The sequence below is a fragment of the Rissa tridactyla genome, chromosome 2, assembly GCF_028500815.1.
Source record: "Rissa tridactyla isolate bRisTri1 chromosome 2, bRisTri1.patW.cur.20221130, whole genome shotgun sequence".
Lineage (NCBI taxonomy): Eukaryota > Metazoa > Chordata > Aves > Charadriiformes > Laridae > Rissa > Rissa tridactyla.
In genome coordinates, this window is record NC_071467.1 from 76,628,753 (window position 1) to 76,654,787 (window position 26,035).

Sequence of the window (26,035 nt, forward strand, 5' to 3'; positions counted from 1 at the left end):
TAGTCCTAGTAACAAAGAACTCTGGCAAACGTTCTCAACCTGACAAGTGGAAGATCCTCTGAGGTCATGTCAGAGCTCTAGCTTGTTTTTCCCATGGGAGTGTTTGTTTTTAAACCCCTTTACTTATTAAACACATTTACAGTCTGAATTTGAGAAAGGGACAAGATGATGGCCTATTTAAAAAGACTGCAACAAGCACTGCCTTTACCTGCCTTTTCTGCCTCTTCCCTCTACTGCAGGTGAGGAAAAACAGGATAATAAATACATAAAGTCAGTGTTGACTTATCTGAAAACTCAGGGTGAACACACAGGAGTTTACTTTCTATCTGCCTCTCCAATAAGGGAGGTAATGCAGACAGCATAAGGTAGGAACCACTGCAGCTGCTACCAGGCTAACCACTTCCACTCCAGTCAAAACATGATTATTTGATGGTTCTCTGTACTGCGTTTTTAAACATTGACAGTTTCACTGCAAATGCATTCAAGTAAAGGTTAGAAACTAAGAAATCTACTTTCAAGGCACAATTTCAGAACACAAAGCGTGATAAAAACTCATGGAAAACCTGCAGCTTCCATTCGCTTCCACTTGCAATTTTGCTTTAGCACTTTCTTGTTTGAGTGGCTTACAATAGACACTACCAACTTATTTGACAGATTTCAACAAACGAAAGGAAAACTTACCCACTGACGTACTGATTCAACTGTTCTTTTGTCCACCCAGGTGCCTTCACTGATCCATAAAGTAGTAGATGTTCTCGCACCGTCAGTACATTGAACAGGACATCATACTGTGGGCAAACACCCAGCTCTGTCCTGATGGCAGCCAGATCGGTACGTATGTCCTTTCCATTAATAATAATGGTACCAGAGCTTGGGGGATACAGACCAGTCAACAGTGATCTGACACAAGAAAATAAAATAAAAATAAAAATCAGGAAGACCATGTGTAATGACTATTACATAGCTCACACTTGAATTCCCTGAGGCACATTCTAGCATCCTTAGAGCAACACCAATTCAACTGAGCATAGTTATAGAAACACTGCTAATGTTTTGAGCTTTTTTTTTTTAACCCAAGATACCAACAGTCCTTCATTTCCTTAATTCCAGAGCAAAATCCATTTTTTCCCAACCCAATATAACAGACTGTTGTTTTGTTTTTCACTTGTGTATTCTAGCTGAGGAGTAATTCCTAATTGCATCCCATCCTGCATCACTGGTTTTATTAAAGCTGATCATACTTAATAAAAAGTTAAAAATATATACACTTTTTAATTGAGACATTTTTAAATCTCACTTTCATTTGTTGTTTTCATTTCTGGTCAACTGTCAAGAAAGGAGTCCCTTCCAACCTCTGGGAACAACGCACAAAACCCCATAAAACTCCACACTCTCCATGTAGTAGGAGTACACATGGGATGCCAGAAAAGAACACTTTCCTGAGATGTGTTCAACTCCAAGACTATACATGCCTCGCTCCTACTTATGCTGCTCCTGAACATGGTTTCAGTGGCACAGAAGACACAGTTCTCTATTCGTTATATCGCTTTTGTCGTAGATATATAACGTCCACTTCCCATGTGCTTTGAGGAGTTTATTACATATTTATTTGGGGGGAAAAAAAAAAAAAGACGACATAGGAAAGAGTTCACAAATATTTTGAAGAAAGAAAGCACAGCAGAGATCAGAGAGGAGTGTAATAGCATTAAATGGCAGACTTACATGACTGTTGTCTTGCCAGCTCCATTAGGTCCCACGAGCGCTGTTATCTGACCTCTATGGAAAGTGAGGCTGAGATCTTTAACAGCAGCCTTCTGGCCATCCACGTGCTCTTTGGTGAGAGAGAGCAGCGTGACACCAATAGTTGCTCCTTTGATGCAAGGGCCTTTCCAACCTGGTGGTGCTGGGTCTGTATAGGGAAGAGCAGCAGATCAAGAGGGTAGCTGAATCTAAACACGTGTGTGTGTATACAGGGAAAAACAAATGCACTCAATCCCTGTTGCCATTTACCAAAGCCTGGAACAGATGTTCAGATGCTCCAAACTGAGGTTAGCTCCACTGAAATAAAAGATAGCATGCCCATTAATATTTGCTAAGAATTTGGCCTATTTGCAGTTTTAAAAAGCAACCTAAAACAATTACGCCAAGTTGTGTGCATGTCCACATACATCTCCATAAAGCCATAAAATAGTTGTTATATTTTATTTCTAGTAGAAAAAACATTTATTATAACATTGTTTGAATCATTGTTTTATGCCCATAAGCATGAGAAAATTCTAAGTGTGTGAACTACTCCATATATGCCATCCAGTTTCAGGCACATAACATTAACAGACATAGCCAGTTAATCCTCTTAATTCCCTCAGTCAATAAAGCAAAGCAGATGTCTTTGGGAAATGATTCGGAGCAGCAGTCTAGTCTATACATAATTCAAGGTCCTCGATGCAAGTAGATGCCCAGCATTTTTCTAACTGCGAGGTAACCAGCTCAGCAAACTGAGATGACCATATGACACAGATCAAGTTGATTTCCTTTCTGTGTCAGGAGGAAAGGTTGGCACTACTTTCCAAACATGAGGACAGTCAATTGCTAGTCTCATAAATGTATTATTAACATGTAATATTTTATTGACTCATTACAATAGAGAAATCTGGCAGTAGGATTTTTTTTTTCTTTTAAACAAAGGCAAGCCAAATTGGAATGTTAGTCCAAAGAAAATGAAACTGTTATGGATGAGAATTATGAGAAGAAAGAATTACCCTTTTTAATATCTATTTTATACATCAAAATATATAAAATGTATATTTATATATAATAGTTATATTTTATGGAATCACTTTATATATAAGTAAATTAAATATACATAAATAAATACTACAAGAAGAGAGAATTATGTTTTAAATAAAAATATATAAAATTATATAAATCAAATTATAAATTAAAATATGATAGAATGGTTTCAAGGATTGGTTTGTTTAGGCTGTGAATGAAGAAGGTTTTTTGCTCCTTTCACAATCAATTCTACATTTAGAAAGAACTTTTGCCAGAAGCTTGAAGTTACCTTCCAGCAAGACACTACCAGCAGCTGTGACATTTCTGAGGTCCTCCTACCCATGAACCTCTCTTCCAGTTAACTTCTCTATCTTTTGGTCTGGAGACTAAAACCACCTCCAAACTTAATTCATGCCTTTTCCTCTCTTCCTAAATTTGCAAGTACATTCTGGAACTTAACAAAAACCTTGAAGTTCAGAGTGAGCCTCAGACAATGTATCTCAGGTAAGATTCAGAGAAAGAGCTTCAAATTACTTGCAAGCAGTAAATTGGTCACCCTAAGACTTCTCCAAAGAGGAGTTCCAAGTGGGTATTCAGCACGCAGATCTCTGCCAGCCCTACTCTAGTCATAGTTCCAGCTCATAGGGCCTACACTCCAGCCCTTCCCCGATACACCTTTGATTTCCAAAGGGCTTTCCACCCCCACTGAACCAATCCTTACCTGGGGCTATATGGAACAAATGCAGAAATTGCCTGGGAGCAAGTCACTTTTTGCTGCTCCAAGCAAATTATCAATGAATGCATTTATCCCATTATCAGTACAATGACGCCCAATTCTTACAAAAGAGCAAGTTCCTTTGCAGGCATGGCAGCGTTATTCTCACACAGGCAATTTGCTACCAAGCACGTGACATACGTGTTTAAGCAGAGAAATGAGATGAACAGATCCACAGCGTTGTGGCCAATCACTTGGATAGTTTGAGCCAGAGACCATGATAGTAACTTTTCAGGCAGAGGAGAGTGTTTTTCTTTGCATTCCACACAGGATGTGGCGAACTGAACAGGAAACGTTGAAAATCTTCATTTTAAGTGAGGCCCAAAGACAGTCATCTCAAAAAGGAATTGTTCCAAATTGCAGAAACTCAGACAAAACACATACTGATAGTTTTTCCACAAATGTTTAAATGAACCTCAAGACATTATGAAGTTTGCCCTGCTCTAGGAGATGCCAATACATAAAACTGCTGAGGAGTTCAGCTTCTTCATCTGTTCTACAGACAACTGGATCATTTTCAAGCTACTGTAACTTCCAAAACCCAAAACAACACATCAAGCTGTTCTAAGGTCCAAGAAGGGATATAGGTGGGGGTGACTTAATACTTCATTCACAAAACATGAATCATGAGAAAGTCCTTAAAGAGACCTGAGAAGAGGGGAAAAAACCCTAAAAACACTAAATTAATTTTAAGCAAGTGAAAAAAGAAACAGAAGAGCCGTGAAAGTGTCTGGAGGCAAATTAGTTACAATAACAGTAGCTTTTTAAACAAAAGGCTAAGAAGCAGAGATAGAAAGAGCAGTGATTATAAAAGAGGGGAAAAAAGAGATAGAGGAAATAAAATGAACAAAGTTAATGTTTCCACTGAAACAAGAAGCAAATAAAAACAGCAGAGGAAGAGAAGGAAGGAAATCAAACTGCAGTTAAAAAAGAAAGTTAAAGCACAACACTTTTCAGATTCAGTAAGAGTGTGAAAGGATTCAAGGATCAGAAGATCCTAACAAAGCAAAGAGGCAATACACAGGGACAGAATGAACCCGAGATATTTGTTTTACTTTTTTAAAGAGTTTTCTTAGATATTTTTGTACAATAGCTTTAACTGAACGATTCAAGCATTACAGGTGACAGCACAATTAACAGTAAGTATATAACATTCATAGTATACACTGTATAATGGAGGAGAAAAGGGGACAAGATCTAAATGCATAATATAGGACCACACAATGATAAAAGCAGATTGATCAAAATCAGCATACCATTCAAAAAAGAGCTGTTATTAAAATTCTATTATGACTACAAACCTTTTTCTTGGAAGTTTTCATTGAAGAAAAACATATTAGAATTCAGATAACGTCTCTTCCTCCTCTCTGCACCACACAGGTTCTTCCAGTAGGAAAGAGTAAAGGGAAAGTACCATCGGTTCTTTAATCCAAATTTTCCTAGATGACAATTATGATAGAAACTGTTGTAAAATTTATAGGAATTTCATATTTTTTTGTAGACTACTAATGTTCTATCATTAGTTAAAAAGAGCTGGTTAGACCATTTAATTAGCTCAAGCTCTTAGCTATACTTAACAAACCTTAATAAAGTGGAAAAAAGTAACTTGGCCATAACACCAGGTCCTGCCATAAAATAATAAATCCTCAGTGATGCTGTGCTTTACCCTATCTCCAAATCAGCTTTAAAGTGTAACAGAATCATAGACTTTACATGTATAGGCACAGCCTAACACAATCTTGTGACCTAGAGGAAAGAAAACACACCAAATGGCCTTCCAAGACAAATAGCCTTATTTTTTATTGTAACAATAATCCATTTCTCCAATCACTATTCTTCCATTATTATCTGCATGATTTACACAAATCAGCCAACAAAAAAAACCCACTTATTGTAACACACAAATAGAAAGGGCAAAAATATGCTCCTATGCATAACCTAGACTTTGGCATTGCCCGATCTTTCAAGGCTTTACTTACAAATCACACAATACATGCTGTGTATTTGGAGTTGCATTTCATCAGCACTGGAAGGCAGCCGCCAATTTAAGCTAAAGTTTGTAAAATTGAGTTCTATATTCCACACTACTATCTTTCAAGGCAAATTTAATTTTTTATTTTTAACACAAACACAGAGTAGCTGACATATGCAAATCAGAAGATATTTCATCCCCAGTTACAAATTCTAGTCTAGCGTGTTATCACTACTCAATATTTCTGTATGTAGGAAGACTTCCTTAGCCAGTCCGTAAAGGCAATCAGGCAGTTTTGCACACCAAAACCTCTACTCAGAGATATATTTTTGGTTTAGTTGCATACAATGAGAAAGCCAATTCTATCCATTCTATCCAATAACGTCTTCAAAAATATGAAATAAGAACAAGTCCATGATCTTACCAGGAATAATATTGCTGAAATACCAGCCACCCATAGAATATAAAATGGAGTCAAAGAACATCATCCAGCACACCCATCCAAAGGTCATGTGTCCTCCTTGTGCCATTGACTGGTGCACATTATTCCACTGAATTCCTGGCAGTAATAGTAATAATAATAAAGATTTTTAAAAGGTCACCACTAAATCAGTACAGCATTAAAGATCACAAACACATCAACACCACACACTTCTGGGTATTTAAGCACTGACACAAAAAAGACCATCGTTAATAACAGTAATCCTAATGGATAGAAATGAATTGCTATGCCTTTACAAGCCTCTGTTTAGAACAGCAGGTGACACTGCTGCTGGGAAAATGCAGAGAAGCTGTTGTATAAGGGCTGTTTACAAAGTGTTAGCTGGCCCTTAATTTGGCAAAAGAAAAAGAATTACGACTAACAAAATGTGGCACTGACCTCTTCAATGAATCAGGCTTTATGCCGTTCTGCTGATATTACAAAGAAATGGGTTACACAAAGTTTAAAGTCATTTCTATAATGCTAAATCTGAAAACTTAAATCTGGGAATTCTAACTGAGCAGCAAGTTTTGTGCATTGTCTGTATTCAGAGGTAAACTGGAACAACCAACTCACTGAATAATTGCTTCATAAAATGATTACATTGCAGAAGACCTGAAAGGAAGAAAAAAGGTGCAAAACACTAGTACTACAGAAAGCTACCATATTGCTAAATGGAAAAGAAAGCAACCAAATTGTAGATTTACAAAGAGCATTGCATTTTTTTTTTCTGAAAATGCTATTTATTTTGCAGCACGTGGCATTGTTTCTACAATTCTTTTTCTACAATTGTCAAGAAAAGCGGTTTTTTCATAAAGCACATTTTGCCTTTTCTTCAGTAAAGATGAGTCATTTTGATGAAGTGTCTGGTGGGAAATTTAAGTAATATTTTCTGCAACTGTCTCTTCCACTCTTACTAACTTTTGTATCATTATGATACTTTTTCAATGCCTAGTGGTTTGTAACATCCACTGTCATCAATATCAATCTTGCTGTAGTAGTAAAAAAAGGGATTACATCTCTTTATATATTTTGATACATAAATGCATATCCTTTGTAGATATTTATCAAGGGCCCAGACATTCTTTTCTAACTTTTATAAAGCTTTAGCATCAATAGGGGCAGCTCTTAGCTTGGGGATAGTAGGGATCACCACACTAAAATGTGTAGCAACCTGTTAGAACGTTTAGCCAGTTTCCAAAGATTTTTTTCTTCCTAACACTTAAACATAATAGGGTGTTCTCAGGCATTTCTGCACCTGAACCATAGCTCAGTGGGAATTTCACCAGCTGCCTCTAAGCTTGCTACTCAGGCTGAGTACAAATATGGTCACACAGGAGAAACGTAAAACATACTTTACAAATTAAAGGTAATTTTTTTCTTACTTTCCAATGTATAATAGTTAAATATTCATCTTAGCATTATGTTGAGAGTGAATAATTTACACTGGTCTTCTTATCTACAATCTTATTCTCACAAACCCACATTATGTTATACGCTAATCCATGTGTGAACCCAGACACATCTGTCAAGCTCAAGAGTAGTCCAACCCAATGAATAGGAAGTCAGGTAAAAATGCCAGGAGGCCTGCACGGATGAACAAGGAGGTCCTGGCAAAACTCAAACACAAAAAGGAAGCATACAGAGGGTGGAAGCAAGGACAGATAACCCGTGAGGAACACAAAAACATTGTTCGAGCATCCAGGGATGAAGTTGCAAAAGCTAAAATCAAAATGGAATTGAGTCTGGCCAGGGATGTCAAAGACAAGAAGGGCTTCAATAAGTACACAGGTGACAAAAGGAAGACTAGGGAAAATGTGAGCCCATTGCTCAATGAGACAGAGGAGCTGGTTACACAGGATGTGGAAAAGGCTGAGGTACTGAATGCCACCTTTGCCTCGGTCTTTACTAGCAAGTCTAGTCTCCAGAAATCCCAGGTCCCAGAGACCAAGGGAAAAGTCTGGAGGAAGGATATTGTACCTTTTGTGGAAGAGGATCAGCTCAGGGAATACTTATGCAAACTGCACATACATAAATCCATGGACCCTGATGGGATGCACACAAAAGCACTGAGGGAGCTGGCAGATGTCATTGCAAGGCCACTTTAATTGATCATGGCAACTGGGAGAAATGCCCAAAGACTGGAGGAAAAGCAGTTATAACTCCCATCCTTAGGAAGGGGGACCCAGGGAACTACAGGCTGGTCAGCCTCATCTCGAACCCTGGGAAGGTGATGAAGTAGCTAATCCTGGAAATCATCTTCAGGCACATGACAGACAAGAATATTGTAAAGAGGTAGTCAGCATAGCTTCACCAAGAGGAAATCACGCTTGACCAACTTGATTAAACTTCTACAATGAAAAGACTGGCCTGGTAGATGAGGGGAGACTAGTGGATCTTGTCTACCCAGACTTCAGCACGGCTTCTGACACTGTCTCCCATAAGATCCTCCTAAAGAAGCTAATGAAGTGGGCTGGAGGAGAAGACTGTGAGGTGGATTACAAACTGTCTGACTGGACAGGCCCACAGTGTGGTGATCAGTGGCATGAAGTCTAGTTAAAAGCCAGTAACTAGCAGTGTACCCCAGGGGCCAATACTGTGTCTGATCCTGTTTAACATCTTCATTAATGATCTGGATAATGGGGCAGAGAATATCCTCAGCAAGTTTGTTGATCACGCAAAACTGGGAGGAGTTGCCACCCAGAGAGGCCTGAATAGGCTAGCAAAACAGGCTGACAGGAACCTTATGAAGTTTAACAAGAAGTGCAAAGTCCTGCACCTGTCAAGGAAAAATCCCGTGTACCAATATACACTGGGGGACACCCATCTGGATAGCAACTTTGCAGAAGAGGACTTGGAGGTCCTGGTGGAGACCAAGTAGAACATGAGCTAGCAATGTGCGCTTGCCACAAAGAAAGCTGATGATATCCTGGGCTGCCTTAGGCAAAGCATTGCCAGGATGTCAAGGGAGATGATCCTTCCTCTTTATTCAGCACTGGTGAGACCAGTCCTGCAGTATTATGTCCAGTTCTGGGCTACCCAGTACAAGAGAAACATGGAGGTACTGCAGAGAGTCCAGCAAAGGACCACAGAGATAATTAAGGGACTGGAGCATCTCTCCTATGAGGAAAGGCTGAGAGAGCTGGGACTGATCAGGCTAGAGAAGTCTCAAGGAGGATCTTATCAATGTATATAAATACCTGAAAGGAGGGTGCAAAGAAGACAGACTGAGGCTCTTTTCAGTGATGCCCAGTGACAGGACAAGAGGCAGTGGGCACAAACTGAAATACAAGAGGTTCCCAATGAACATCAGGAAACACTTTTTCACTGTGAGGGCAACTGAGCACTGGCACAGGTTGCCCAGAGAGGCTGTGGAGTCTCCAACCTTGGAAATATTCCAAAGCCATCTGGACACAATCCTGGGCAACTGGCTCTAGGTGGCCCTGCTTGAGCAATGGGGGTGGACTAGATGACCTCCAGAGGTCCCTTCCAACCTCAAATACTTTGTGATCCTACAAAACTCCCTGTTAATATCCTCACCAGAAAGCAAGCATAAGAGCTGCCACTGACATCAATGAGGACTTCCAAGAAACTGCTCTAAATGCCTTGCCAAAGCTTCCTCCACTGGACTGAGAGAAGTAATACATTCACAGAGTGAAATGATATTCAGTCAGATGCTCACCCTTATGTAGCTCTACTGAATTTCACTAAACATAAAGCTTGGGTTTGCGTCTCCAGAACAATTTCATTTGCTGAATACACTCATTCTGTCATCTAATGGGATGTGAAGGTTTTCCTCCAACCTGTATTGCAAGTAGAGCACTGCTAAGCCCGCTTTAATTTACTGCTAGAAAGCGGCCCAAGCTTAACTTGGTTTTCAAGCGACATTAGAAGGGTTTTTCTCCTGCTATGATCTAGTCTGTTAACTCATTATTAGAGATTTTTTTCTCAGAACAAAGTGAAAACCATTTCCAACTGTAGTTCCTGAAATAATTACAAAGCTTTTCTTCTAACCAGAGAGCTTACCTATTTCTTGGCCCTCAAAGAATGTAATGAAAAATACTCCTTGCCCAAAGGCAGTTGTAGACAGAAGACACTACAACACCAGAGGAGAAACAGGATGTGAACACCAAATAACACGTCATTAACAAGCTCCATGAAATAAAATAATTTGTGATACTAAAAGCAAGCACAAAATAAATAGATGTTTGTTTTACGTAAGCTAATGGTCATTATTTCCTCTTATGTTTTAACAATACTCCCCCCACATACTGCAGTAGTATTTGCTCCACCTTAAAAAGCTCCACTGATGTAGTTATTAATATTGGAAAGCATTATTTGACTTTATAACAAGTTATAGACCATCATAAATCTACCACAGACTGAAAACATCTAATGTATAACACTGTAAAATCATGCAACAGAATATACTTTCTGTAGTAAGAACAGTGGTCCTACTCATTTTTGTTAGACCAGAGCTCAAGAAGAGATAGAGGCAGAATGAACACACACACTAGGTACTATATCCCGAGACAGCTTTTTTGTACAAGGAAATAACATTTGACTGTCAAGAAGCAACATAGTCATGCTGTATCACAAAAGCACAAAATAGAAAATGAGCAAGTTAGTCATGTAGTATAACAAGGAAGTGTGCCTGATAATCCATGGAAAAACACTGGTGAGCTTGTGAAGGCCTTATTCAGTGACAAAGTTCTGCAGTTTGAAAATGAGCTGAAATAGAAGTTAATTTTATCTCCTATTTTAAAATAATGCAATTAAATAAGGTTTCTGCAATATTTGACACAAAAGGAACATATCCTGCCAGCTGTCTGAAGAAAGAAGTATGACACAGGCTGCTACTTAGAATAAAATTCAAAATAATTAGTGACATAGATTACATTTTTTTACAGAGAAATTCATGCTAATTCCCATCAGCTGAGGCCCTGACTCTTACATTGCTAAGGTTTCACCATCTCACTTGATGGCCTCTCCTCTTCTTATAAAAAATTATTGCCTTTTCACATGCTGCTGCACTCTGATTTTCAGCAAATCCAGGATATCTGAAGAGTTATTTTGAAATAACTGATTTTAAAGTGTGCAAGTTATCTGATGCATACTTTCCCTCTCTGTGACCCAAAGAAGGGTAAAAAAGGGCAACAGAAAAAAAATAAAATTCACTGTGCCTATTTACACCAGAATTCAGCGGTCTTAAATCCGTGCTTACTTGAATGCAAAGAACCGATGTAGTTTTTCTGATGGATTGACACTGAAAAAGTGTCCATTTTTAATAGTGTATAAATTATTCCACCAGCTTGATTTGGTATGTTTTGAAAGAGTGAAGTCATACATGTGAAATACCGTTTGCACTGTATGGTGGTGATATTTGATGTCCCAATCAGGGATATAGTATGTTAAGACTGCAAAGACTTAAAACAGCCTATGGCATACATAAAACAGGAAAGGATATGGAAGAACTGATGCCGAAGAAACATATACCTCATATACCTGTATAACTAAATAAGCACTAGACAAATTTCTGATCTAATCCCCAATTGTACTCAACACATAAACAATCACTAGTTTTCCTTCAAATAAATAATGACTTTCAGGAGTGACATGTCATCATGTGTGCTTGAATGTACACTAACATTACAAGTATTTTGAGGCAAAAACATAGAATACTCATGAGGATGAGGAATGCAACTTCCTTATATTTTCTGTAGGTTTACAAAATTCCCCTGAAAAATTATTTTTAATTTCTTTGTACATTAAAAACATTTTCTCAATTGGATATCTATGAATGTGATTTATTTCCAGTGAAACACAAAAGCAAACAGAAACCTTGGAAAAACACAGCATGGTTGAAGGAGAAAAATTAGAAAAGGAAAATAAATATTTACCATTATAATCTGGTTGGTGAAACTCAACTGGTTCTGCAAGACCAACAAAACTATGTAGGGTAAAAAACTGATCATATACACAAGACTGGCACACAGAGCTGCTGTATCAGCACTGCTGAAAAACGCTCCCAAAAAATAGCTTAGCATAATAACTGTAACTCCAAAATCCAGGAGAAAAAGGAAGATGAGGAAGACATTGCTGTAAGTAAAGATACCACTTGTTTTTAAAATGATGGACAGAGCACAGCTGCTTATTGTGAGCACAATGACATTCTCCAGAAACCAAGCAAAGAAATGAATGGCTGGATGTACACCCATTGTCTTCATATACTGCAAGACAACATAGCAAAAAAAGTTAAAGTTAGGAAACAAATTTTCTTCTTCTCTCTTTCTTTTTTTTTTTTTTTCTTTTTTAAAGCAAAACATTTTGCCGCCAAGACATCACCAGCTCCCCAAAGAATGTAATATTCCCCTTAGATTCCTCATCTTTTTCCCTTTTCTTGTGCTGCTCTCTACTCAATGAAACACGATTCTGAGCAGGGCTGCCTCTGAGCTTATCACATACTAACACGAGGAATACTAGTGCACAGGCGCAACTGTCTTCTGCCTAGCATTACAGAACCAGATATCAGATTACTGGGTCCTCCAGTGAGTAGTTTGCCTTTTTATATTCTAAAAAGTACTGAGGATATCTACAGCACTGTATAAACAAATGTTTTTCCCCAGCCTGTTGCTGAACTCAAAGTAGCATATCGATTTGTTTGTAAACCTTTACATATTAGCATGCAAATAATAATTTAGCCAGGTATGAAGTAGCATCCCTCTTTTTTAAAAAAAAAAATGCTTTTGGAAACAAGCTAATACTACTTCTGAAGCATTTTTCATAAGATGATCAAAATTAACCTTATTGAGTTGATTTGATATTTTAAAGCATTGGGAAAAAAAAAAAGGCCTCTCTTACAACACAAAATTTACAGAAATTAGATAATTTCCCAAATTAAAAAAAGCTTACTCCAACAGTATAAAGACCAGTATAATTCTTAAAAAAAAAGAAAATGTATCATAAACCCCCCTGTCTTTCCATATGCTCAGCACCTCTAAGACTAGCTGTTGATGTAAGCAAATAGTTGTCTCATTTTTTCTGTCATCATACCTTACATTTCTGAAAATTACACAGTAAATAGCAATTTTTTAATGGGGAAAAAAACAAACATTCTAATCACAAGGATTTTTTCCAAACAACAGTTTTGAGCTTCAATTTTTATGGATCTTTTACTTGTTGCTTTTTGTCTTAGAAAAAAATATTTGCATACTAAGAGGACTGACGCTCAAACAATGTTGTAAATCTGAGTTGGCAGCTAGAACTAGAACCTTCTGCCCAGAGGAAACAAGAGAAAGCAAATTCAGCTGGATTATGAGTACATAAAAGTACCTCAAATTTTCAGTTTTGTATTTCAGTACACTTTAATAAATAAATTTTATTTTCAGAGGCTAATCTGCCTCTTACCTCTTCAAGATGAATTTCTCTTTCATAAACCAGCTTGCGAACCATACCAGCAACTGAAACCATCCATGTTAACATCATCATAAGTGGGAAAAAAAAACCTGTGTTGTTCAAGAATCTATGAAAGAACATATATGCAGAGTTGTTAGGCCCCAAAGGGGAAAGATTTTGTAGCAGAATGTTAATAGGTTAATACTAGGACTATTCTCAAAGTACGCACAAAATAAGATCTGACATGAGCAATAAGATTTATTCTTGTTCTGGTTAGAATTGCTTGTTTTTCATGTAACAACCTAAATATATGTATTGGTATATGCTACTATATTAGTATTTGTCAACTATACAACTGATGTAATCACTCTTTAGGGCTCCATTCAAAGTCAAACAGAATTTGGATTTGTGTCTACGGCAAAGTAATATATTTGGACAGTAAGGAATAACATGAGCCAGTCAACTTTTGCTCCATTTTAACAGATTTATTACCACTGACTAGTTTTAAATTCTAACAAGTCAGGATGTTTTGACGGTTTTACAAAGAATGATCCCGCACTTTTTCTTTTGTTTCATCAACCTTACACTGCATTTCAACACATATCAGGGACCAATTTACAGGCTGTGTAAAGGACAATTAAGGATGGAAAGTGGGTTTCTTAGCATAATCTAAGTTAGTTGCACAATATGTTGACACAGTGTCTGTCCAGCAGACTACTCCACAGTATGGCTGCAAACAGTTCATAAGGGGTCACTTGCCAGACAGAAGCTGCATAATGTGTTGTGGTCACAGCTGTTAAACAACATTTGCTACGTTATAATATTCTCATATCTGACATACCACTTCAACTCTGTGCTGAGATATACATTCACCCACTACAAAGACCTAGTAGCTTCCCACATCCTCTGGTACTAATCTAATAAGGATAATACATTTAATGAAAAAGCTGAAAGTCTACTTACAGATCACTGGTATGACAAGGGTAAGGCATGGCCTGCACTTGAATGGCTGGCCCTGAGGTATCTGTCCCAGTCTGTGCTGAAATAATTGCCCTTTCAATCATGTCTTGAAGAGGAATAAAGATGTGGTTGTATTTAAACCCATCAGCTGGCAACTTCTGGGGGTGGGATTTCCATGCTGGGTTTTTAATCAAATCTGTTCTCATGCTATAGAGAACGCTGGTTCTAATTGTGTACGAAATGTGTCGTGGAAGGAGCTTGCTAGAATCTTGTATCTTGTTCTTTGGCATATCAAAGATGACACCTGACACAAGAAGAAAAGGAGCTTCATACCCAACCTTATATGATTTATGCTATTTACACATAGCTAACTCATGGCCAATTATCATATGATAGTAGGATACATTCACCTGTCAGGGCAGGCCTCCAAAGTCGCTTGACCCCCCAGCAGAAGAATGGTAGATTTTATAGACACTTACTTTTTTTACATTCATGTATGTGAAATGTAAAAAATTATTCACATAAAAATGGTTGTTGCAAATCCATTTATTATGTGAGAAAATTCCTTCTGTAATTGGTTGGTTTTGAATTGTGGTTTATTCTCTTAGTATCCAGATTTAATCCCTTCTTGGGGATTGATCTCAATTCCACAGTAAACGCAGCGGCCATAAAATTTGTCCATCAAAGGATAACAACCCCTGGAGGCGGGTGACAAAGTGAACAGTACCAACCCACTAAAATTTACTCTGATTTTTAATTTCTGAGTCAATTACAAAACTTCTGCTTTAGCACAGCAGAATTTGCAGGTTTATTTTTTCTAGCTCTGTGTTTAAAAAAAAAAAAAAAAAGAAAGATGAAAGCTTAATCTGTCTGACCCGGACTTTTTAGGACCTCTTGATGAATGTGAAACGTTGACCTTTTTTCCTTAGGAAAGGGGAGAGATGTCTTACCTACCACCTGGCTCTCTGAAAGATAATATGATATAGAATACTTGACTCTGCTGTAAAGCTTATTTTTTCAACTGGCCAATCTCATTTTCCCATTTATGCAAACATTTAATTTACTAAGACATTTAATGAGGCTATGAAGTCTTTGAAGACTACAAACAAAGAAAACAAGGAAAATTCCACTTTAGTTTTGTATTTTACTATGGAAAGGAATGTATACCTATATCTGAGCATGTAATTTTGATGTGTTGGACATATTTCGTCCCTGAAAATGCCTTCTTACCTCTTTAAGCATATGAAGAGATTATAAGGTCACACAAAAAATTCCCAAGAAATGTCTTGTCTATGTTAACATTTTACCCTTTGTTGTGTAAGTGGAAGCAAAATGGATCTAGAACGTTGCAATTCGATTTTCTGAGGGACAAGACCTATCTGTCTGTTTCTTCCCTTGAAGGGACAAACAATTTCAGTCCCTACGAAGTACTCCTGAGAAATTTTCCTTATCTCATTGTATGGTCTGTTGGTGTTATATTGATGGAGGGTGGTCATTTCCACATTCTGCAAATAGCAGTACTGTGCAGGTTACAGAACAAATATAGGATTCCAGACTGAGTAGTTTCATTCTCTAGAATTGCTTTGACATGTCTTCTGTTGTGTACTTACAGGAGTCCAGGGAGGTCATACAAACCAAAACAACGGGGTGGGGAATTGTGGCACACCTTATACAGACTTAAGTGGGGCTCTCTTTTAGAAAGGAAACTCAGGTCCTCAGGACTATATATTTTTCAGCTGTTTTCATTCTACTTTAAACATTTATGACTATTCTTTTCAATATTTTGTTAGACATAACAGACTCCAATGATTCATTTTTCAGTTCCACAAATAAAACCACAATGTAATTAGTCTTCACAGCATATATTACAGCATTCAAATGTTGGGGAAGACCTCTAAGGTAAAAATGCTTTATTTTGCCTGTATTATATGTGGTTAATACTTTGAAACTGTGTAAGCTTAATCTACCTAATCAATCTACCTACAGACAACTGCAAAGTCTGATGCTTTCTGTCAATATACATTTTAAATAAGGTACTTACTAGCCAAAAAATTATTTTGCTGCATGAGTTCATGAGCCTTCTCCTCCAATTTCTCAACAGAGTCAAAAGGCTGGAAACGGTCCAGTAACACACAGGAAGAGATATTTACTACAAGCTGTGACAACAGGTCAATCTGTTTACTTGCTGAGCTGTTAAGCATCTTGTTCATCATAGTTTCTAAGATCAGGAAACAAATTGGACTTCCTTAGTTTTAATGAACAGAACAGAAAGCTATGTTCTCACTTGCATGTCCTATAAGAGTAAATATCCTCTGTATTTAAAACAAAGGAAGAAGTTTTAAAAACACAGGAATTTTACTGTGGAAGTGCAGTTCACGTCACAGTGGCTTTTACAAGTCCTCAGCTATTATTTTCCTTCAATTTCAGAGCAACAAAAATGTAACAAATTCTAGCAAAGTTCTAGAAAGAAACCAAGTCTTTGAAGCTGGAGGATTTTTAACATTTCCTGATCTTTCCATAACTACTCTTACAAATACAAGTAAGTTACTATACTTTGACGATTAAAACAGAGATACATCTCTTTCACCTAGTAATGCATTGTCCATTTCTTCTCTCCTTGACACTGCGCCCTACATTTAAAAAGCATCTGAAAAAAGCCTACAACCCCTCCATTTTGACTTTGATCTTATCTATGGGTCCAGGATGAATGTATACCTCAACCAAAGCCTGGTTTCCAAAAGCACTGAACCTTTGGAGGAATTCAGATCTTCATCCTTTGGCAGAGAATGTAGAGATAGTATAGTGCAGAGAATGTAGGTCCTTGTGTTTGAGAAAATAACCAGAAAGACAGCATGATCTAGAAACAATCTTAACTCATCTGAATTTAATGGAAACATCTGAATTTCTCAGGTAACAAACAATGTCATTAAATATCCAGCATAAGTTTCCAACTTAAATTTTTCAAGACTCACTTCAAGATATAGGCTTTAAAAAGGATAGGTGACTACCTCATTTGATAATGGTGGTGACAGACAAAGCCTGGATCATAGATGTTATTCGGCATCAGCACAGGAAATATTACAATAGGAAGGCAGATTAAGTGGAAAAATATATGGAGTAGACTGTAGAAGAGACATGATTACCAGTGAGAAAGGATAAAGATCACAAGGCGAAAAAGTAGAGGAACTGATAGTGTAGAACTCAGAACATAGGCAAGCAATGACAGGGTGAATTCACAGGTTGAGAGAAAACAAGTCCAAATATAGATACTATATGTCTTCTTTACTGCTATCCTTGAGGAGGACAACAGAGGAAATACCTATACTGCTATTTCTTTTGTAGCATTAGAGAGAACAGAATATTTCTAACATTAAGCCCAAATAGTAGGGTTAAGCTTTCCTATATTTTTATGTTTATATATGTATGTGTGTATGTCTGTGTAATTATATATAGACCTATATACATACACGTTAAAAAAAAAAATTTACCAGAGATCTCTTCACCAGCTGATCTTTGAAAGATCTTAATTTGAAATCAATAATTAACTTAAAAAACTTCTCTCTGATGAATTAAACTGCTGAATATTTTAGCATAAGAGATACCAACTAGCTTGCTGCTTTCTCGGAGTACAGCATACTTAAATGTTTCTGTAAGCAAAATGTTGTCTTTCACAATGTGCATGAACTACTATATCCTAGCATAGAAATAACACATAAATGAACAGATACAATCCACAGGAAAGTTTTAGAATTCAGATCTATAGATCAGTTGCACCCAGGAAATTATTGCAAATCGCTGGGTCGGAAAGCACAGTGGAATACAGTTGCCTCGCCTATACAAAGCTAGTTTAGAAAGTAAGGGTTTAAAAAGAAAACTACAAACTTTTCTGCACTCAGTTAAATATTTACTTTGTTCCAGGTGAGTAAAACTTACACAGTAACCCTGTAAAACAGTTTTAGAAATGTATAACTTTGCAAGGTTTCATAGAATGATAATTTTATAGGGAGGTCAGAAGAGTTCTACATCAATTCACTCTGTGTCCACGACACTTTCCAGCAGGAGTAGCAGGGTGAATAACATGTCACTAAGACTGTTAACCATTATTATAGCACTATAGAGAAGTAAAAAAAGATACAAATACAAGCACCTTATATTTGAGCATAATTAGAAGTCAGCTTAACGTGAGGGTTGATGTAATAAACCAAGGGAATATTTGTTTTGTGTAGAAGACAAAATACATAATCACACAGATTAGGTGATTTTGGAAAACGTGAGCTTTGGATGGAAATAAACAGATTGCGAGTGGTAAACGCAATAACGTACATGGATATATTTAAGACTTTAGTTGGATCCAAGCAAAATAATTACAGGACTAAAAAGCTGACACAGTATGAGAGTAATGAAATTTAAAAAAAAAAAAACAAACAAAAACGAACATAAGAACAGAGGTTTACAGTAACAGTTGTACATGATTATAGACTAATACAATAAACAAAAAAGCATATACAAAACCAACATAAAAATAAGAGGGGAAAGTCATATTTCAAAAAGCACAATGACAATGCAAATCTGTATAATCAAAGTGTACACGCAGAATAGTGCTCTGGCACTTTGGGCAGCTCAGCTTCCCAAAGGCACAAATGCTACTGTGATTTATAGGCCATAGAGATTTTCACTTTTTATACGATGTTAATTTTATCGTCTGTATTCCATTAAAATAAAGAAATTCTACTTTAATAAGCCATTCTACTTAAATTATTTCTGTATTCACCACCCAAAACTATTAACCTTTTATTACATATTGTCAAATGTCCTTAGCTCTGTTAAAAAGCTATAGCTTGAGAAACACGTGCACAGATTTCTGTGATGATATTGTCTGCAACAGTGAAGATTGACGTGGTAACTCCAGAAATCTTGATATCTACTTAATGAAATATTATTTGCCCATAACCTGTTATGTAGTTCCCAGTGTTAGGTCCAAACAAACAAAATCCATCTATTACTCAACTAATATATTGAGACAGCTGTGTTTCCAGCAGGCATTGCAGGTACAAGAGACTTGCTCTTTCCTCCCTCCTCTCTTTCCAACTGTGTGATTCTGTGGGATTCTTTTCAGTTGTATTGTGATCTAGCTTCACCGTGAGGGGTAAGCTGTGCCTGACCCAGACTAGGCAACAGTTCAGCAGTTAAGAAAATCTTCCTGAGGGATAGTGGATTCAAGTTTGTGTCCCTCACTAAGGAGGATACTGAGCCCTCGTTCTTATTTTCTGGATTGAATTCTGGACACCATTTGCCATTTTTCTTAGTGAAAGTGTGCGCAGCTAGTCCTAGCCTTCAAAGGTAGGCTTCAAATCAAGGCCAGTTTCAATTAAATCTCCCATCCTGTGTGCAAAAGAAAAGCCAAGAACTTCAGCTCACACTGACCATGACAGCACCAGCTCAGGGCAGTAGTACAATTTAAAACTGAGAACACACTTCAAGCTTACAGGAGCTTCAGTGGATTTTGTCCATCTCCTCCTTTGACGCACGTGCCAAAATACACTAAAAGTTGCACTTCAGCTGCATTTATTTATTTATTTTAGCTCTAGACTTAATTCTTTAACTGTAGAACAGACTTCATAACCTGTATGGCTGTAAAGTCCATTTTTTCCAGCAATGAGGGCCATACAGCCCCTTCATGGGGACATCTGAGAGCTCATCACTGCCCTCCTCCAACAGACAACTAAAACAGATGTGTGTCTGGCCTTATCCTAACACTCACTGATAACAAACTACACAGATCTGTCCTCTCTACTACTGTCTTCCTCTAGGAAGCACCCAGATTCGTTTGTACGTGACTTCACACTATCTGTTACTGCATTCTATCCCACTTTTCTCACTTTCTTGTCCTCAAAATCATGAACTTGTCTTAAATGATGTTAGACTCTGCTTTGGTATGGACAGTTCCTTCTGGCACATGTCAGCAATCATTTTAATTACCATGTACCTACCCTACTGACAGCTGGACATATTGATTTTTTTTCTATTATCAAATTCTTATAAAATCTTTAAGTAACTTACATTTCCAGTATAATCCTTTCTCTTCTCCTCCTTAAATCCCTGTATACCCAAAATTACTCATAATAATTCCCATCTCATCTGTTATAAACTGTTCCCCTTGGGATATCTAGCTGGCACTGGAGGGCATACTCTGCTCCTGGAGGTCTAGCTGCCAGGGCTCAGTACCAATGCAGAAAGGGTATAGCCAAGGATGGCTGTGACCCAGGCAGACACTGCTGGGCAGGCCCATGCAGACACCTGAGCCAGGGCCACTCCTGCGCATCAGAGCTGCACAGAGCTGTGGCTGAGCCTCCCCAAGGATGCAGCTTCCACCACATCAGAGCTTGGCTGTGGACCTGGCCATGGACCTGCTGATCCATGGGGATCAGTAGACCCAGGCCCCTATCCATAGGGTGACGACACCCTGGCCTAGCCTCAGCATCACTCCTGTGTCCCCTCCTGGACATCCCAGCATTGGGTCTGACCCTGGTTACTCTCTATTGACCTGGGCCCAATCTCGCTCCTCCCTGATTACAACCATATCGCAGGCTTTTCTGTGTATCAAGGAGACCACACGCAACTAATTCTCAATAAAAGGAGAAAAAAAAAAAAAAACAAACAGACAGCTTTGATTAAGCACACTGTATCCAATCTAATTTTCTACTTATTTCCATTTAAAGTATGTAGATTTTGTTCAAAATTTACAAAAATTTACCACTACATAACGGAACTGTAGCTACTGGGATTACTTCTCCTTTCCCTCCTTTTTAAGTATAGCTCCTATCTTTATAACTCTCCCATGGCAGTTTACCACTTCTAATTTGTTACCAGATTTTTCAAGTCTTTCAATATTTTGAAATACAAATTATCCAGTCACTCAGAAGAAAAAAGACAATTAGAAATCTTTGAGACTAACTCAACAAGAGAGAATTTAGTCTGATACTTTAGTATCATTTAAGTAGGTGAAATAAATTTCAGCTGAACATAGTTCTAAGTTCAAGTTAAAGTCTAATAAGGGTAATCAGTACATGCACTTTTATGTACATACCATATACTTGCATTTTTTTCAAGAGTTTTTCCATATCAATATCCAAATTACTTTCTATAAAGTGCTTTATGAAATTGCTTTGCAGTGCTTCCTAAAATGAAAAGTGATAGATGTTACATCAGTTTTATCTTCTCTAAAGAAATATAAAATATACATCTGTATTCATGTTCAATTCCATTAGCAAGATTCCTGCGTAACACTGGAGAAGTCACTTAGCCTCTCCATGTCTTCAGTCTTCCCCTCTTAACAGGATAACTCCACACATTTCAAATAAACAGCAGACATATACTCCCCATTGCTGTACATCACTGTCCTCCGTTATTGCAAATATTTTAACTGTGAGTCCATTCTAATGTCCTTGCAAGTCTGCTGGGACAGAAACCCATTTTCTTTTCCTGCAAGACTTTAAGGCCATTATACTATTAGCACTGGCAGTAGTAAAATAAATATCTTTTGAAAACCGGCATTTGGGAATTCTTTTTTAACTTCTTTACCTCATTTGCCAAGTTCCAAGAGGTGTGGGGGGGAGGATTATTGTACAAGAGCATCCTGGGATCTGCAATTCTAATGCATGATTACGAGCATCATTCCTTATTTGAACTTAAAAGTAATGGTTCGATTGATATGTATGGGCCATGACAGGATTCTCGTTATTTTCTCAAAGTGTAACAGCCATGCATGTTTCCACAAGTTGAAGATGGCAAAACTAAATTTTATTGGGGAAAACAAAAGGATACAAATGTGTAGAACGGGAAAAATCCCAGTTACAACAATGCTCTTTTTTTTTTTAGCCAATATTTCTCACAGCAGTTTATCGGTTGCACACATTGTTGGAAAAAGCAATGATAAAGAAGCAAGTTTCAGAAAATATATTATTTCCTACAATCTTACATTTGTTTTAAATAAGTGTATACAGCTTGTTGGTGTACCTACTTGTTTTATTTCCCCTATTGCCTGGTAATACTGGACATCGTGAGGCAACGTTGTTTTTAAATATTTTCACCTCAGAAGTTTCTCAGTATCACACTGTAGGCTCATAACCTAAAGCTAATCTGCCTCTTTTTCAGCTCTTTTCAAACCTGAAGCCAGATAGGTGGGAAGTTTTTACATGTATAGAAATTCTGCCCAGATCACATAGCAAATAACTGGAAAAGAGGAAGCCCTCCCACAGTTTACCAACCTGCAGTCGTGAGACCGTGAGGACATTTCCACTGGTTTTAAGAACTTCAGACATCCTAAGCCATGTCTCAGAATAAGTCTTCAAGTTTTCCACAAAACCAAAAGTGAAATTAGCCTGGGAAAAAGAATACATGGAGACAAATGAAGTAAAAACTACGCATAGCAAATCTTAAGAACCAGGAAAAACTGTCACGCTTCAGATCTTCTGCAACATCGTTCCATTTCCACTCTGATAGTCAGCAGTAAGGATATCCATGTTTTCTATTTTCTACTTAAGAAATTAAAAGTATTTGTTGCAGTCTCTGGATACCAAACAAATCAAAGAAAAGAATTCCTGCAGAGTGTATGTTTCCTACCTGAAGTAACATATAGACCTCTTTATTTTATAATGTCTCTTTCATACAGTGTATCATAGAGGTTCTTCAGAAAAACAGAAAAAAAATACAGTTAGGACATATTCAAAAGAAAGCCTTTGCAGACCTTGTCGGTCTTTTATTCAAACTACTTTAACTGAATATATAATAAAAGTGAAAGCTGGAAGCATGGTCAGGACAATAAATTCAACCGGCCAATCAATGTAGTTCAAAATACTCTCTCAGAGGAACACTGGAGTATAGCAAAATATTCTCTGTCCCAGTCAAATGTAAGCTACAATTTCTCTCTTAGCCACCAGCAAACAACTATCAATTTTTTCCAGCCTATTTTAAAGAGATCACAAGTGTTCTCAAGATCAGAAAATACTGCAGTATCTTTTTGTTTAAATTGGTGTTATCAGTCACAGAAGTGCATTTAAGAACAATCCAGCATTGTTATTATGGTAGAGATCGTGACATTTCCCAGCAAAGTGTCTGCAATGAGTTGTAAACTCAAATTTGGAACCACGCTTTTTGCAATAATTGCTATTGAAAGTACACCATTTTTTCTATAGTATTTTAGGTGCCTTTTGCAGAATTCCACTCCTAGCACAACATGGGAAAACAATTTGGTGGTTCTTTCTTTACGTTTGTAGCACAGAAGGCCCCAAACAGACCCTTGCAGATAATTTAATTTTCCTGAAAAAATGTATGCATTTAACTTAAATGACATTTTTCATTCCACTTACAAAGGGAGAGTGATCCTAAATGTTAAACTGAAAATTGGCTTCAAATCACCGAAACAAGTTCTTGTGTTAGCAAGTTACACAGAAACCTCATGGACTCAAATCCCAGGCCTGAATATCAGGGTCAGGTAACCCACTGTCCAGGCAAGGCGAGGGAGATCAGAAAGGCTGCAAGGGTAGCAAACAGCCAAAATGGGAGATTGCTATTTCCCCAGTGCAGAGAAGCATAGGTCACACTGTAACGCAAGGAGATCAAATTTTCAGATATCATTAGAAATTGTTATATCAAGCAACTTGTGCTTCTTGACTTGATTCTCAACAGCACAAAAGATTATTTTTTTTGCTGAAGTCACTTTCAAAGAGCTACAGTAACCATAATCCTCTTATATTCAATCTTCTTTTACAAACAATAAAAAATTTTACTGTAGCAGCACGGATTTTTGGAAAAGATGACCTTTATATAATGTAGAAGCTTATTTGAAAGAAATTAAAAGCAGCAAAGGGGTAAGATGTGTGCAGGAAGTACAGAGACTAGTTAAGGCAACATAGAGGAAACTGGACAAATACATATTGCCTATCAAAAAAAGATTTGAGAAAGATTTGAGAAAGACCATATGCATACACGCACACACTATACAGCAGGAAGCTATTAGAAAACATCTTTTAAAAAAAAAACGATGTTACAACCAAATAAGAAAACAAGAAAGACTAGGAAAAAACTCTTGAGTAACCTCATCTAATGGGAGGTGTCCCTGGCCATGGCAGGGTCGTTGGAACTGGGCTGTCTTTAAGGTCCCTTCCAACTCAAACCATTCTATGATTATATTACAAAGGTTTTTGTTTAAAAATTTTTGCTTTCTCATTCACCACAGTAGGCCTTTGGGAAGTTCCTGTGTCAGAAGCCTTCTACACGGAAAACACTTTAGAGAATCTGTCTCAAATTGAAGGAGCAGTAAAAAAAGAAAAAAAGTCATAGAACTTAACATAATGAACAATAAGTAGTTTCCAGAACAAGATAACATCCAGCCAAAAAGTCTAAGAGTGCTCAAGGATTAAATAGTTTAAGTACTCACTGTAGTGTAACCTCCCGATTAAAATTCCCTTGTTATCAGGGAACCGGAAAATAACAAATGCAATGTTATTCATAACAGATGCTGGGGAACTAGGGGACTACAGACTAATAATTCTGAAATCTGCATTAAGCAAATTTTAGTTTTGCTAAAATAATAATAATAAATTACAATAAAGAGTAGTAGTGGAAATAGAGAATAGAAATAAATATATTTGGGAGATATAAACACAGGATTTTAAAAAACAAGTTGCATGAGTTGAAGGACAAGCAAGCGAGGAAGAGGTCGTTAATGCAGAACACATCACCACAGGCACCATGAATTCTAAGGGTTCATATAAACTCAAAAAGCAAGTGGACAAATTATAGCAGTGAAGTCCTGGCAAGACTAACCCCCAAGTTTTTGGAATTTGGTACAGTATTTGGCGGGAATATCACCTTACGGACATGTTCTTCTGTTATTCCCTATACAGCCTTTACTAATTACAGTAGGAATCAGAACCTGGGGCAAGATGAATGCTTAATCTTACATGGTAAAGCAACTCTTCTGAGTTTGTATGCTAATGACTAGCTGAACTTTGATGTTTAATAGAAATTCTCTTAAAGTTCTCTTCCTCCTCATCAATGAAGATCCATTAAAATAAATATTCTTTGTAACACCTAGGCTGGATATTGCCTTTGATTAAAATTAGAGTCTTCAATATCAACTACAGTCCTCTTTGGACTGAAGATGTCTAACCCTCTTCCTGATGTAAGAATAAATAAAAATGGTATTTTGAACCTATTGAACTGCTTTTATAATGACATCTTTTAACAGGCTGACAAGTCAAATGTGCTTATGCAAAGCCAGGCAGGATATGTAAGTTTAGAATCTGAACTTGTGCAACTCATTATAATTTTTTCTAATTATACTAGACAAAAAGACAGGAAACAAAGTAATGAATTTGCTAGACTAGTTTTCTTTCTTTCATTTCTTAATTATCTTGCTACATTTAATTTATTTTTTTTCCCCTGGCTGTTCCAATTACAAAGAATTAGCACAAAGTTGTCCTAATGTGATTGCCTGAATATAAGATCAACTCTGAGAATCTTTTGAAATAATAAATACTTTCATAAGATCATCTCATCAGTGACAAAAAGTTCAGTTGCTAAAGCAAGGATCAAAGACATCACACGTGGTCTTTGAACTCCTGGATGCGGGTTATCACTGAACTTTTTTTGCTCCCAGTCAGCACTGCAGCCTGTA

General features: G+C 37.2%; 1 protein-coding gene across 1 annotated transcript in view; it reads right to left on the reverse strand.

Annotated features, from left to right (window-relative positions):
* Positions 1-26,035, reverse strand: part of ABCA13 (ATP binding cassette subfamily A member 13) — a 195,813-nt gene that overhangs the window by 97,857 nt on the left and 71,921 nt on the right. Inside the window, exons 21-31 of the mRNA XM_054191743.1 lie at positions 22,623-22,736; positions 21,443-21,533; positions 16,397-16,573; positions 14,359-14,659; positions 13,408-13,522; positions 11,901-12,230; positions 10,027-10,096; positions 5,944-6,078; positions 4,849-4,986; positions 1,723-1,909; positions 682-900 (exon numbers count right to left, since the gene is read on the reverse strand). Of these exons, the coding sequence (XP_054047718.1) occupies positions 682-900; positions 1,723-1,909; positions 4,849-4,986; positions 5,944-6,078; positions 10,027-10,096; positions 11,901-12,230; positions 13,408-13,522; positions 14,359-14,659; positions 16,397-16,573; positions 21,443-21,533; positions 22,623-22,736 (1,877 nt within the window). The remainder of the gene's footprint in view (positions 1-681; positions 901-1,722; positions 1,910-4,848; positions 4,987-5,943; positions 6,079-10,026; positions 10,097-11,900; positions 12,231-13,407; positions 13,523-14,358; positions 14,660-16,396; positions 16,574-21,442; positions 21,534-22,622; positions 22,737-26,035) is intronic.